Genomic DNA, 15,199 nt, shown 5'->3' on the forward strand with positions numbered 1-15,199 from the left:
ACCCCTGTAATATTAACTACATGAACTATATAATTAGATTTTACCACAAGTAGCATGATTCGATAGGGTAAAATGTCTGTCAAATCATGCTACCTGTGGTAAAATATAAGCATGGACTGTCAAATCATGCTACCCCTGCCCATTTAGTTAATATTACTGGGGTAGCATTTTTCGATAGGGTGGTGCGACTCGACAGAGTCCGCTAACGATTCGCGCTGCGGTAGCATTTTTCGACAAAGCAGCATAACCAGAAACAATAAGGGCGTTCCTTAGTTCGACTATACTGACTTAGTAAGAGGAAATAAAAACAACCTCCGTTATTGCTGCGCAGACAAAGTCTTCTCAGCTGTCAGACCAGACACAGATGGGACTAAGGTGATGTTTCCTGTCTGATGCAGGACGTTGTTGTTATTGTTATTGTGTAGTTACTGAGGAACGAGTGAGTTACTAAAGTCGTTTCAGACCCAGAGAGACTTTAACGTGGTCTGAGCTGAGACCTGATCCAGAGAGACTTTATCGGACCCAGAGAGACTTTAACGTGGTCTGAGCTGAGACCTGATCCAGTCTGCTGCCGAGGAAAACGCTGTTCTTGAAGGTAAGAAACATGTTTGTGTCCATTCTCCTTCATTGACATCATGTATTGAGGCAACTCTGCAGCAGAAAGGCTTCAAATCTGCATCACATGTGTGAAGTTGGATCAAGATGCGCTTGGAAAAATCAAGTCAAGCTGAAATGTCCCGGGTCCGTCAGTCTGCAGGTTTATGCTGGAACGGGGCAGTCAGACCAGAATCCAAAGTGTTCACCCTGGTTGGACTTCAACAGTCCGATTTCTTAGTAATTGTGGTGTAAACGCTGTGACCCGAACACAGCGGCTCCTCCACCTTTTCCATCACACAGTTTTAGCAACCGGCAAAAAGTCGGGTCTGGTTATCAGATGTGACGCTCTAGTGATGTCACGACCTGTCCAATCAGTGGCCTGCATTCTGTTGACGTCACATCCTACTATCGGCTCGGCTCGCTTGGACCCTCAGCTGAGAACATTCAGAACCTGCTGCCAGAGACCACCCCCCAATGGAAAACCTAAGAAACTGTCACAGTTTAGTTAATAGTTTAGTTAATAGTTTAATACTCTGTTTAACAAAAAATCTTTTTCATATGTCAATAATATCATCGTGGCTTTAAAAAGGCAGACATTTATTTATAACAGTGTTAATTAACTATTAGTTAACTAATTAACTCTTGAGTCTAACTTAGAACATCAGGATGATGAAAGTCTTAGGAACACTAAAATGTCTGGGTGCTGCTCATTTTATATGAGGTAATAAAGTTATTACTAATGATTGACTTTGTTAAAGCAGCACAGTGGGTTGGTGGTTAGCTCTGTTGCCTCACAGCAAGAAGGTTCCTGGTTTGAAACCCATCAGGGCCTTTCTGTGTGGAGTCTGCATGTTCTCCCTGTGCTTGTGTGGGTTTTCTCCAGGTACTCTGGTTTCCTCCCACAGTCCAAAAACATGTATGTCAGGTTGATTGGTGACTCTAAATTGCCCATAGGAGTGAGTGTGAGTGTGTGAGGTTGTTTGTCTCTATGTGGCCCTGTGATGGACTGGGGACCTGTCCAGGGTGGACCCCTGCCTTTCACCCAGAGAGAGCTGGGATAGGCTCCAGCAGGTCCCTGGGACCCTGGTTAGGAATAAGGGGGTCTAGATGATGGATGGATGTTTTCAGAGAAAAACAAACTGCAGGTTTTTCATGTTTGTGACTCTTCAGCTCTGTCTCCTCTGACAGGAGAAGATGGTCTGCTGGATCCTGCTGCTCATCAGCCTGACCCCCTTTACCTGGGGTCAGTTTTTATCCACTAACTCAAATCAATTGGAAATCCAAAATAATCCAAGTTGTGAGTGTGTGTGGTCGTCACTTTCCCTCTGTGTCTCCTCAACAGGAACATTTGTAGTGAATGTGACACAGAGCTCCTATCAGGCAGAGGAGAACCACGACATCACACTGGACTGGACCTTCACAACCCCAGCTCACATGTCTCGCTCAGCAGTTTCCATCTTCTGTCAACTGTTAACTGAGGACAAAGTCCCAGTCCTGTTTCATCTATGTGAGGGTGTTGAGGTCCCAGAGTCTCAGGACAAACGGTTTTCAGGACGAGTCCAGTTTGACAAAGACGTCCTCAGAGAAGGACGAGTCAGACTTCATGTGTCCAGACTCAGGACTGAGGACTCTGGTCTGTACTGGTGTGATGTGAAGACAGATGATGGTGCAGACTATAACACCTGTCGCCTCAAAGTCACAGGTAAGTTGGTTCAGTCCAGTTGAACAGTGTCCTTGTGTGTCCGTGTTGGACAGACTGATAAACTGGACCTGATGGACTGAGGCTCTGAGCTCTGTGTGATTTACTACGATGATTTTTCTAACATCATATCACACACATGCTGCACATGGCAACAAACATCATTAGGTCCAAGCCCAAACTGTCCAGATGTTACATTTGGACATGAACAGGTATCAACAAGTATCTCTGTGTGTTTTACAGCAGCTGCTGATGAACCTGAACCTCAGAGACCAAAAGAGAGTCCAGAACCAGAGAGTTGGGGAAGGATCGGTCCCTACGTTGGACTGGGACTGACGGCAGCAGCAGTTGTCACTTTACTGGTCAAACTCTGCTTCACCTCAAGTATTTTACTGAACCTGCTGATGTGTCAGTAAACGCCTCTTCAGTGGTGTAAAGTTTCTCAGAGATCAGACTTTGACCCTGTTGGTCCATGAGGCAGCTTTTCCCTGAACACACAGTCTGAGCTCTGAGCTTCTCAGCTTTGTCTGCATCACCTGAAGTTAACAAACAGGTCTGGTTGGAGCCATCAGGACTTACAGTACCCCTTTTCTATCAGAGCACTGGATCAAGACCAAAGTCCTAAATCCTGCAGACAACCAGGACTCTGTCCTTCACCAGTCAGTTTGGTTGTGACCCTCACATGACTGAGTCAAAGTGTGAAGACCATAGAGACACAGATCAGACCCGGTTAAAGTCTCTCTGGGTCTGAAAGGACTCTGGCTCAGGACCAGGGGAGAGTCAGTCTGAAAAACTTCTCATCGCTCTTTTTATATGTAGAAGGCAGAGTTGACTTTGGCCAGAGGTGGGAAATAACGAAGTACAAATACTTCATTACTGTACTTAAGTAGATTTTTCAGGTATCTGTACTTTACTTGAGTATTTATTCTTCTGAGGACTTTTTACTTTTACTCCCTACATTTAAACAAAAATATCTGTACTTTCTCCTCCTCACATTATCAAACAGGCTCCTTCCTGTTTCAACCTCACGACGTAAAAGACGTAACTAACTAGAGAGTTAAATCCAGGGAGTGTTCAGGTTATGATGGAGAGAAAACCTGCAGTGACACATGGAGGAAGAAAGGGACCCAGGAAGTGGTGCAGCAGGTTTGGAAAAGCTGGACATTCCCACCCATGGGTGGATTTAGAAGAACTGTTCGATGTTGTCGGCTCCAAGAATGAATCATGGTGAATATGTTGTTTTGTTTCCTGAACCAGCACCGTGCAGGTTGTTAACATCCATCCATCTTAATCCTAAACAGGGTCCCAGGGATCTGCTGGAGCCTATCCCAGCTCTCTTTGAGTGAAAGACAGGGGTACACCCTGGACAGGTCACCAGTCCATCACAGGGTGGTTAATATAAGAAGAAGAATTTCCTGTTTTTGTGTCAAAATGTTTTAGTTTTGTGGAGTTATCAAAAGATGTGTTGTGTATCACTGACAGTGGAGTCAGTACTTCTCCTTTTACCAGAGTCTTTTTTCACACAGTATCTGCTTCTACTTAAGTATAATATGTGAGGACTTTTACCACGTCTGCACACGGGTCAAGATGAGGGCAGAGCACATTTCTACAGACCCCTCACGTCCTGGTCCCAAACTGTTTGACTCCGCCCCTCTGGTTGGTCCTACAGGACACTGTCTGTCAAAACCCCCGGACACAAGGACAGTTTCTGTCCCTGTGACATCACTATGAGGGACAATGATTCATGTTTGTCTGGACAACAGATCACAGTAAACACCAATGTTGGTGTCAGTGCAGTAACTGTCCATTGTAAATATTTGTAAATATAGAAGATACACGTTCACTCCAGGATGTTCATGATGGAAAAACATCTGCACACTCAAAAATCTTTACATGAACTAAATCTGTTAATCTGTCAGTGTTTGCACTTTATGCCAATTTGCACTAATGTCAAACTGCTGCTGTTGACCTTTGAACCTTTCAAGGCCTTTTGTTTATATTCATCCTCACATTGTACATAACTGCTGTATTTGTACTATAACTAAGACTGCATATATATTATAACTTTACATAGTAACTTAGAGAAAGGAGCCTTATTCTCTTCGTTTTATGTAGACATGTATTTTTATTTTGAAAAGAGGAAGTGTTGTTCCTCTACGTTAACGTGACATCCTGTTTAGTCTCGTTGGTTGGTACTAACTTTTCTATCGGTCAAATCTAGATATTCCAAGTATCTTTCGCTGTGTTGTGTTAGTTCACCATCTCGGTGAGTTTATTTGAAGCTAGGCTAGTAGCTAATGTTTATATGTGGTTACTGATGAAACTACCGGAAGTGGAAGCAACATGCTAGCGGTTAGCTAAAACCGTAGCCTGCTAATGACAAGCGTGTATTTGTTGCTTATTAATGCTAGAACCACCTTGTTTCCTGTTCCACGGTGATTTGTTCCCTCTACGGTGGAATAATCGTTGAATTTTATCTCAGGTCATGGAAAAGAAAAATTAGCTAATTTGCTGAAACTCTTAATTTTAAATTCGTGGTAAAATGAGTAAAAACAAAAGGAAGAATTCATTATGTTGTTAAACATGAGTTAATGCTGCTTATTTTTGACTATGTTGCTAAGGAGGAACAGCCTTTTGATTCCTCTGTATTTGCTGCTCATGTAGTTAGTTGAAGTGACAATAAAAGTCTTTGGATCTTGAATCTTCCATGTGTGTTGGCTTCCAGCAGAACAGAACAAGTGATCTGACCAAATGTCTGCTCCACAGGTCTGGATGTGGATGGAAAATACTCTGAGAGCTTCCGGTCTGATCCGATGGATTTACATTTCAAGCTCAAACTGATCTGTGGGACTTTACTTTCACTTTCATTTACACCGATAAAGACACTGAAGACGCTGGTGACGCGCTGTGATTGGAGGAGATTTTAAACAGGGCGGGACCTTCAGGGACATTTTAACCAATAAAACTGCACCAGAATCTGGAGCCTGAATTCGAGTTTCCAGCTAAGCTAGCTCAGCTAACTGACTGTTGACTGTGTTTCTTTGCTCATGTGTAAGTCACTAGTGTTTAGTTCACTGGTCTGAAATGCTCAGAGGTAAAAAGTGTCGTTACATTTTTATATTAAAATGTGAGTGATGGATCCACTCGTCTTTCCTCTGCCTGGTTTCATATTATTTTACAGATGCAATGTGTAAAATGTGAAAGATTTAGCAGCACCTAGTCATGAGATGACAGAATCCAACCTTCAGGGTAATGTTGACTATTGGATGCTAAGTGTTAAGTAGTGATGAGAATTAAGGGTCTTCAAAGGTAAAACAGCTCATGGGTTATAGAAGTTAAACTGCTTTTAAAGCAACAGTTCCACAAAACTGGAAGACGTTTTATTGGAACGATGAAGAACAAGTATGAACTAACAACACTTATTTAACAACAGCCCTGAAATAGAAGTGTTTCCTGTTTTTGCTCAGAAACATGTTTAACTTGTGAACTATATATAAGTCACCTTCATGATTTGACTAGGTCAGCATTTTAAAGCAGTCCATGTATTGGTCCTTCAACAAATACTTTCTGTTTCCCAGCACACAAAGGTCCTTTTGTGTTTGGGTAAAGACACTTGATTCTTGCTTCGTCTTATCACTCAGCAGAGGAAGATGATGAAGTGTCGGTTCAGCTGATCCACACAAAATCCTTCCAGCTGTGCAGAGGTGGGTCATGTGTTTTTTGGTTTAGACCATAACAGCCTGGAAATATCCAGACAGAGAGAGAGACGGTCCAACCTGTGGATTTATGGCAGGAAGTCAAATCATTAGTTTTCATTGAACAACCTGATCATAGTTTATAGAAGAGCGACACCTGCTGGCTGAGTTGGAGAACTGCACGTGAGGGGTCGTCCTGACAAAGCCTCGTGGCTTCAGGCTGAATGGGATCTGATCATTATTCACCTGAACAGAGCTGTGTCTGCAGGACCAGGGACCCAGAGTCCGGCAAAGGTGAGACACCGAGCGTTTCTTTAGCAAAGACACTTTGTTGGTGCGACCCTCCCTCATTGTTTGTCTGCACCTGCTACAGGTGCGTGACGCCCCAACACGCAGAGCAGCGTGGCCGCATGGCGGACTGAGCTTCAAGGCCTTCAGGCTCAAAGTGCCTCCTTAAAACCACGTCGGACCAAGACCAGACATCGGGTCTGCAACGTGTGGCTCCATAAGGGCCCTGAAGACTCGTGGACAAAGGTGAGCTTGTCCTTTAGATGGTTTCCTTGACTGAAGAACCTGGGCTCAACAAGCACTGGCTCTTTAACACCACTATGGCTCTGCCTGTTTCTCTGATGTCCTGCAGGGGGAGCAGTTTAGCCACTAACCGTCCCACCACCATGTTCTGGCCCTGGATCATGGTCAGGCCTCCAGACACAGTCATAAGGGAAGTATTGTAGAGTCTGTTGTCTTTGTATCTGTCTCGTGTCCTAGAAAGTCAGCAGCCTAGTTACTAACATCTGAACTAGTCTTCCAGATGAGCATCTGCAGCCCAGATCAGACTTTGATAATGATTTGCTCCTTGTATGAAGTGGAGAGTGATTACTAGGGAAGTTTGGACATGGTCAGACTGGGATTGTCCAAACAGGCAGTTAGTATGTTGTAATGTTAAGAGGAGTTTTGTTGTTGATCATCACCCAAATTCTGATAGAAATCCAATGTGGGTTGTACCTGAGGGTTCAGTCTCTGGGTCGTCAGTGGATACTGACAAGGATACTGACAACCCTAACCCTAACCCAGCTTCATGTAGTTATGACTGTGAAACGAATCAAGTCGCAGCTCGATCTGCGCTTAGTCAGCGTTCATTGAACGAGACTGACATCTAACTTCAGTTCAGAAGTTCAGTTTTTCTTTGGCTCACGTTTCTGTCCCACACTCGTAGGTTCTTATTGACCGTTGATCTCCACAAGACCATTTGTAGTTCAGCTCTTGGCTCCAAGAAGGAAGTGGATGAAGTGAGTTTAGTTCCACTGTTTGAAGTTGGGTCTTGGATTCTGAAAATCAGTCAGTAGAAGTTTGAGGATTCATCAGTTGAGCAAAAAGTGCAGCACAAACATCAGCTGCATTTTAACCTTTGATTTCTTGAATCCTCTGGTCATCCAGGCTGCATTTGTCACCTTCCTTATCTTGATGTTGCACAGTATAATTCACTGGATCATTTCTCATTAGAGACTGAAACAAACCAGTGTGAGCTGTTCCCTGTGGAGCTGTTCCCAAAATCCACCAGCAGGTGGCACCAGAACAGTCCTGTCAGTGGAGCTGATGGTCTAACTGGACCCCTCTTCTCTGATAAACAGCTGAGTTCATGTGTTTCCTCTGAAATCTTGATCTTTGACTTGAGTCTTTCATCAGGGAAGTTGAGCTTCAGTCCCACACAGTGACTTGAGACTTGGACTCTGAGATTTAGGACTTGGGAACAATCTTTGTTTGACTTTTTAGTGCATCAACATGAAGGAGAAGAAATATCTTTTCCTATAGTCAAAAACCAAAGCTCTTTATGAAGCAGACTTTTGTCTTGATTCACAAATTAATTTAAAATAAGAAGAAACAGACAAAACAAACATTTGCACAGCTGCTGGCTAAGTGCTGATCTGTTTCCAAATTCAAAGTTATAAAGTTATTTCTGGACTGGCAGCAGCAGACTGTTTTTTAGATGGAGGCTTCATTAATATGTAACACAGAGTCAGTCCCAGTCCACAGATGAGGACGATCCATCTCCAACCTGCTGCGTCTGGTCTCTCAGGTTCTCTCTCAGGTTCAGACCAGTCCCTCGCTGCTGTAAAGAGACAAATCAAATCTGTGTCTTTCATGTGAAGAAACAACTTTTCTGCAAGGACGTGAATCAGTTCAGTTCAGGCAGAGCAGGAAGGATTGTAGTTTCCACAATACTTTTCTTCTCTGATTCTTATTTAGCAAAAAGCTGCTGAAATGAATCTGTGAGGAAAGTTTCACTGAACCAACTTACCTGTGACTTTGAGGAGACAGCTGTCATAGTCTGCACCATCATTTGTCTTCACGTCACACAGGTACAGACCAGAGTCCTCAGTCCTGAGTCTGGACACATGAAGTCTGACTCGTCCTTCTCTGAGGACGTCTTTGTCAAACTGGACTCGTCCTAAAAACTGTTTGTCCTGAGACTCTGGGACCTCAACACCCTCATGTAGATGAAACAGGACTGGGTCTTTGTCCTCACTTAACAGTTGACAGACAATGTAAAGTGCTGAGAGAGACATGTGAGCTGTGGTTGTGAAGGTCCAGTCCAGTGTGATGTCGTGGTTCTCCTCTGCCTGATAGGAGCTCTGTGTCACATTCACTACAAATGTTCCTGTTGAGGAGACACAGAGGGAAAGTGACGACCACACACACTCACAACTTGGATTATTTTGGATTTCCAATTGATTTGAGTTAGTGGATAAAAACTGACCCCAGGTAAAGGGGGTCAGGCTGATGAGCAGCAGGATCCAGCAGACCATCTTCTCCTGTCAGAGGAGACACAAACCCATGAGGTCAAAGGTCAAAGGAAGCAGAAATATTCTGTAGTTAACTTCAGAAAAGCTGATCTCTGTTTCAAAGTCAGTCAAAGCTGCTCACTCTGCTCTAAAGGAGACAATGAACCTGCAGCTGCTCCTCATGTTTTAATGACAGAGCCTGTTTCTCCCTCTGAGCTGCAGCTCTGAGAAACTTTACTTTGATATTTTCACAACTGTGGACACTGAACTTCTGGATTAAAAAATACAGGACCTGTGGAATCCAAAGACTGTGGTGCCTGTTATTGTCTGACAGTCATGAGGGAGGAGTCAGGTGTGATGACAGAAACAAAGTGTGACAGGTCTGATATAACTACAGTAAATATGTAAATAGAATTTGCATTTCTGGTTTTTCTTTTACACAACAACTATGAGCTGTCATCAGATATCACGGAAGATGTAAAGCAGCAAGACCGGACTGTGTCCTCACATGTCAGAGAGACAACTTTTCAACTGGAACACTAATTAGAGTAAAAGAACCCAATCAAACATGAACACATTTAACCAGGTTGGATCAGACCAGAGTGTTTGTGTGAACAAACAGACGAGCATCAACTGTGCAGCTTTTCCTGTGCTCACTAACATCAGCTCTGTGAGTAGGTTTGTGCAAAAACACATATTATTTCTATTTGTCTTTATTTTGCCCTGAAGCTCCAACTCTCCGTCTCTTTCCATGAGAAATGAGCTCCTCTGTCTTCGTCCTCCTCCTGGACCAAACCACCGAGGTTTAGGTTTAGGTTTAGTAACTCACTCGTTCCTCAGTAACTACACAACAACAACAACCACAACGTCCTGCATCAGACGGAAAACATCACCTTGGATGGGTTTCTCATAGTCTCATCTGTGTCAACAAACAGCGGTACACTGAAGGTCTGAATCAGGACTTCCTGTCTGGACACTCTAAGACAGAAACACGTTTCTAACCATGTTGTGAAATCACCTGTATAAAGGTGAGTCAGACTGAGGCTGAATTAAATCGTCTCTCACTCAGAAGTAGAAACGTTGTTTTAAAACCTAAACTGGTCTTTGTTCCTAGCAAGGGCTCACATGTTCCAACAGACTGGACTAAAAACATCCTTTGGAAAACTCAGGATTTTCATCTTATTGTGTCCATCATGGCTGATTATGGACTGACATGTTTTTAAGCTGCTGTTTGCATTATTCCATCATTAAAGCCTCCAACAGAAACACAGAACATAGAAACACAACTCTGTTAGTGTTTTGATCTTTCTGTGCAACAAACATCTAGACACCTCTGACATCAGCTTCACTCTGTGACAGCACTTGTTGACTGAGTCCACATCCAAAGTTATGAGAAGAGTCCACATTATAAGGTCACACAGTAAAACCCCCAGTGAGTCCAGGTCTGTCTGTGTAGGAGACGTTACCTTGTGTCTTCTGTCCAACAGCAAAGGTCCAAACCTCAGGATTCACAGCAAACACAGCTGACTGAGAAATGGGAAGAGTCCTGTCTGTTCTTCTTCCTGTGGGAAACACCTGGTCCACACAGAGACTGTCCTCTGTCTTATTACAGTCTGATTACAGTCTGTTCACTGTCTGATTACAGTCTGTTCATGTACTGGATCTTACCTTAGAGCCAAAGTCACCACTCCCATTGATGAGCGTAAACCTGTCAAAGCTTGTTCTTCGGTTCTGTGGTTTACCCAGTTCAAATGTTTTCATGTTATTCAAAACCGAATTTTAGTTTCACGTTCTTTTCACTGCCTTGAGCCAGTGACCTGCAAGCTGGACAAACAGCACCAGCTCTAAGTATTAAACCTGTGCATTATACAGTGATGATCTTCTGTCAGTCTGTCCCCTGTGACAGCTTCATACACTGTGCTGACCAAATGGGACATTGACTTATTAGTTTTCAGTCCTTGTTGTTGTTTTCAGTCACAACTTTATGTTTTTATTTATTTATTTATTTTTTTTGCTGCTGCTCCTATAAAGTGAAACAGCTGCCACCTCACTTGTGTTTTGGCTTCCAGCAGCATAGAACAAGTGATGAGACCAAACCTGCTCCACAGTGCAAATCTTGGCAAAGATGCAGATTGAACTGACTCAATGTTATTTATGGGCAGAGCAGATAATGAGTCGGTTTGTGGATTCCTGCCCTTATTTCACAGCCTCCTGACGTGTCTACGTGTCGGATCACAGGACAAGAACTGAAACCTTTTAAACGTAAACTGTTCAGTCTTTATTTTTAAAGGAGACTTTTAGTGTCTTGATGAAAATATCGAATTATTGGATAAAAGTTAGACAAAGGTTGAAAAAGCTGCAGCTCAGAGGAACAAAGAGGTTCTGTCAGCTGCAGGTTCTTTGTTCTGTCTGTTCCTGTTAATGTGAACTACAGTATCTGTGTTTCACAGCAGCAGCTTCACCTCAAAGTCTTTGTTTTACCGAACCTGCTGGTGTGTCAGTAAACGCCTCGTCAGTGATGTGAAGTTTCCCTGAGCCGAAAAGCTCAGAGCTCCGACTCCTTTAAACCAAAACTCATTTAAACTCCTGAGACAGATTCAGGTGAGATGGTGAACGACTAAGTCACAAATCTGAATGTTTGTGTCTTAAAGCAGCTGATCACTGATCACTGGCATGAGCTGATTCACAGGCAGGTTTGTCTTTAAATACCTGCTGTGTTACAGTCACACCCAGATTTATTCATGGTGTTCGTGGTATTTTATGAGACTTACCAGCCTCATTAAACGAAGTTATGTTTGTGTCTTGTCAAAGTGCCCAGACTGAAACATAGAGTTTCCTACTGAGTCATATTTAAAGTTCACATCAGCCAAAGTCTGTCAGCCGTCAGTCTCTGCAGATCAGACTCAGAAATGTAAATTCACTTGATCGGACCGGAAGCTCTCAGATCATTTTACTGTATTTTCCATCCACATCCAGACCTGTGGAGCAGACATTCGGTCTCATCCCTGGTTCTGTTCTGCTGGAAGCCAACACATATAATGAATCTACAACCTAATGTCAACATCCTGTGGTGAACGTGTCTCTTCTGATGATGCTGCTGGTTTCCTTCCTCTCATTCTAACACAAATGTCCTGGAGCAGAAAGTAGCAAACACTTCACTGTTTCTAACGTCCCATTTAATGATCATTGAATCATTTGGTTTGTCCATAATGTTCAGAGCCAAATCAGAGACATTCACAGACTGTGAACCAAAAGGTTTTTCCCAAAGCAGCAGAGTGAAGCTGATGTCAGAGGTGTCTAGATGTTTGTTGCACAGAAAGATCAAAACACTAACAGAGTTGTGTTTCTATGTTCTGTGTTTCTGTTGGAGGCTTTAATGATGGAATAATGCAAACAGCAGCTTAAAGACGTGTCAGTCCATAATCAGCCATGATGGACACAATAAGATGAAAATCCTGAGTTTTCCAAAGGATGTTTTTAGTCCAGTCTGTTGGAACATGTGAGCCCTTGTTAGGAACAAAGACCAGTTTATAATTCTACAAAAACTTTACTTGCCACCGTTTGATTTAGAAGGACTTCCCACAGAGAGAGATGCCTTCAGGGGGAATCTGACATGAGACGCTGCCAGGTTGCATCAACCGCCTGCCTTGGGCGGGTTTTTTGGCTTTGGGTCTTACTAACAGTTGGAATAAATATTTAAGATGGAGATGTGCATTAATATGTCGGTGTCAGTGTTACTGACTGATGACTTTATTTTACTCTATGATGCTTAAAGAGCATGAAGTCTGCACTATCAAACAGTGATGGGAGAAGATTAGTTTTGTTGGATTAGCAAATAACTAAAAATAATGTCAGACTCTCTGTTCCTGGTGGCCTGGATCCACCAGCCTTTTGGTTCACAGCCAAACGGATCATTGGCTTCAGTGGCTTTTACTTTGAAGGATTTAGCTGCTTCCACTTTGCTCAACAAGGCTGCAGGACGACAGCATGACAGCCACACGCTCCATGTTCAGAGCTGGAACATTAAATATGGATGAAGGTCGTCTCACATGTGGAGACTCTTCATTTGCACTGACACACATGCGAATGTTGTTGTTCTTTGGAGGTTTCCACCAACTGTTATTCCCCATCCAGCCTCCAGGTGTCCCCGGACTTTCCCTCCATTCCCAGTCACCTGATCTTCCCTCCTCACCTGCTTCCAGTCCCTGATCCCTTCCCAGGCCCGTTTCCACAGGCTTCTTCCCACACTGTGAGCCATGCCATGCACTAGCTTGACCGAGAAGCTAAATGCTGTGTCCTCTGCACTGATCCTCAGGTGCACAGGTGTCTGGCCTGTCCAGGTCTCCCCCAGGTGTGTTGCTGCTGGATAAACTGCACACACAACCTCAAATGGAGTTTTGTCTGAGTCTTTATTTACCATAAATGTATTTGCTTTGCACTGAGGAAGGGACTTAGAAAAACTTCCTCATAAACCAAACTCTAAACTAATACAGATCATCTTCAGTGCTGGTATGATACTAACACATTAGAACAAGGCACAGGTCAGTACAATGTATGTCCCCAAACATAGTACAAAGTGCAGTCCAAGTACAGCAAAAGTACCACACAAATGTGGTAGAATGTCCAATGTCAGTACAGCACTAACTACAGACAGTACAGCTGATACAACTGAATCTATCATTTTTAATTTGCAAATGTGTTTTGTCCAACAACCAGCCCATAAATCAAGGACAGCAGCTCATTGGACTGTTCTGGTTCGTTTGACCACAGCATTTGTGGGTTGGGTGGTACCTGACCGATCATGGTGGACCATTAATAAAAACATTTTTCTTTAATCATTTTTGCAGGTTACCCATCCTGGTGTCTCTTTCTCTGCCATCTCAATCATCGGGTCTTGAGTCAGTCTAAAGACTCCTGGTGGGTCCTCCAGTGTTGTTTCTGGTTCTGTTGTTTCAACTGCACAGATGTTTTCATTCCTTTACTACATGTTTTTAAAGAAAAGATAAGCAAAGCAGAGGATAAAACAGGGAGGCAGAAAACCTGCTGCTGCTCTCAGACCCTGTCCAATATGGAGGCCCCAAATCTCTGGTTCTGGACTCTCTGTTAGTCTCAGAGGTTCAGGTTCATCAGCAGCTGCTGTAAAACACACAGAGAGACTTGTTGATACCTGTTCATGTCCAAATGTAACATCTGGACAGTTTGGGCTTGGACCTAATGATGTTTGTTGCCATGTGCAGCATGTGAGTGATATGATGTTAGAAAAATCATCGTAGTAAATCACACAGAGCTCAGAGCCTCAGTCCATCAGGTCCAGTTTATCACCACAGTCTGTCCAACAGGGACACACAAGGACACTGTTCAACTGGACTGAACCAACTTACCTGTGACTTTGAGGCGACATTTGTCAGAACCTGCATCATCATCTGTCTTCACTTCACACCGGTACAGACCAGAGTCCTCAGTCCTGAGTCTGGACACATGAAGTCTGAGTCGTCCTTCTCTGAGGACGTCTTTGTCAAACTGGACTCGTCCTGAAAACTGTTTGTCCTGAGACTCTGGGACCTCAACACCCTCATGTAGATGAAACAGGACTGGGTCTTTGTCCTCAGTTAACAGTTGACAGAAGATGTAAACTGCTGAGAGAGACATGTGAGCTGTGGTTGTGAAGGTCCAGTCCAGTGTGATGTCGTGGTTCTCCTCTGCCTGATAGGAGCTCTGTGTCACATTCACTACAAATGTTCCTGTTGAGGAGACACAGAGGGAAAGTGACGACCACACACACTCACAACTTGGATTATTTTGGATTTCCAATTGATTTGAGTTAGTGGATAAAAACTGACCCCAGGTAAAGGGGGTCAGGCTGATGAGCAGCAGGATCCAGCAGACCATCTTCTCCTGTCAGAGGAGACAGAAACACATGAGGTCAAAGGTCAAAGGTAGAAGGAGGAAAATCTCCAGTCAGACTTCATCCAGTCCTTCCAACAGCTGGTCCTGTTCTTCCTCCTGTTAAAGACGTTGATGTGAGTCAACAATGTTATCACAGCGTTAACACTCATGTGGTTCTGGACACAAACTCTCTGATGCTGATTTAGTGTCCAAATGGATCCACACATGACTCCAGGCTGAGACAGACTGAAGCTTTTCTTTGACAATGATCATGTTCTCCCTGCATACACAGCCTCATTATGGGGATTTAGGAAAAACCACCTTCTCCACAAATAGACCTGACAGCTTATAAAGCACATTACTAAAGCAGTTCATGGTTGTGTCATGGAGCCTTCACTTGGAAGACTTTTCTATTGTCTCCACCTACAGACCTACAGACCTGCAGACCCACAGACCCACAGACCCACAGACCTACAGACCCACAGACCCTCAGACCCACAGACCTACAGACCCACAGACCTACAGACCTACAGAGCCCC

General features: G+C 43.6%; 2 protein-coding genes and 1 long non-coding RNA gene across 3 annotated transcripts; 2 read left to right on the top strand and 1 right to left on the bottom strand.

The window, feature by feature from the left end:
- Window positions 1-347: 347 nt before the first annotated feature.
- LOC113141101 (butyrophilin-like protein 2) lies at window positions 348-3,248 on the top strand. Its single transcript, XM_026325325.1, has 4 exons — window positions 348-595; window positions 1,786-1,840; window positions 1,940-2,299; window positions 2,540-3,248. The coding sequence occupies exons 2-4, from the start codon at window positions 1,792-1,794 to the stop codon at window positions 2,710-2,712; spliced, it is 582 nt and encodes a 193-aa protein (XP_026181110.1). The 5' UTR covers window positions 348-595; window positions 1,786-1,791; the 3' UTR covers window positions 2,713-3,248.
- Window positions 3,249-5,859: 2,611 nt separating this feature from the next.
- Window positions 5,860-6,772, top strand: LOC117152762 (uncharacterized). Its single transcript, XR_004463299.1, has 4 exons — window positions 5,860-6,000; window positions 6,131-6,285; window positions 6,365-6,525; window positions 6,632-6,772. It is a non-coding gene; the product is annotated as an uncharacterized LOC117152762 (long non-coding RNA).
- Window positions 6,773-13,461: 6,689 nt separating this feature from the next.
- LOC113141172 (programmed cell death 1 ligand 1-like) lies at window positions 13,462-14,678 on the bottom strand. The gene is made up of 3 exons (XM_026325427.2): window positions 14,615-14,678; window positions 14,156-14,515; window positions 13,462-13,910 (listed from the first exon to the last, which is right to left on the bottom strand). Exons 1-3 carry the CDS (start codon window positions 14,661-14,663, stop codon window positions 13,756-13,758), a joined length of 564 nt encoding a protein of 187 aa, XP_026181212.1. The 5' UTR covers window positions 14,664-14,678; the 3' UTR covers window positions 13,462-13,755.
- Between the last annotated feature and the right edge of the window lie 521 nt (window positions 14,679-15,199).

Source organism: Mastacembelus armatus, chromosome 18, assembly GCF_900324485.2.
Source record: "Mastacembelus armatus chromosome 18, fMasArm1.2, whole genome shotgun sequence".
Classification (NCBI taxonomy): domain Eukaryota; kingdom Metazoa; phylum Chordata; class Actinopteri; order Synbranchiformes; family Mastacembelidae; genus Mastacembelus; species Mastacembelus armatus.

Bases quoted from the DNA above. Each gene is read 5' to 3' on its own strand.
- LOC113141101 (XM_026325325.1), top strand. From the start codon at position 1,792: ATGGTCTGCTGGATCCTGCTGCTCATCAGCCTGACCCCCTTTACCTGG. The intron at 1,841-1,939 runs GTCAGTTTTTAT...TCTCCTCAACAG, and splicing joins CCTGACCCCCTTTACCTGGG to GAACATTTGTAGTGAATGTG. The intron at 2,300-2,539 runs GTAAGTTGGTTC...TGTGTTTTACAG, and splicing joins CTGTCGCCTCAAAGTCACAG to CAGCTGCTGATGAACCTGAA.
- LOC113141172 (XM_026325427.2), bottom strand. From the start codon at position 14,663: ATGGTCTGCTGGATCCTGCTGCTCATCAGCCTGACCCCCTTTACCTGG. The intron at 14,516-14,614 runs GTCAGTTTTTAT...TCTCCTCAACAG, and splicing joins CCTGACCCCCTTTACCTGGG to GAACATTTGTAGTGAATGTG. The intron at 13,911-14,155 runs GTAAGTTGGTTC...TGTGTTTTACAG, and splicing joins ATGTCGCCTCAAAGTCACAG to CAGCTGCTGATGAACCTGAA.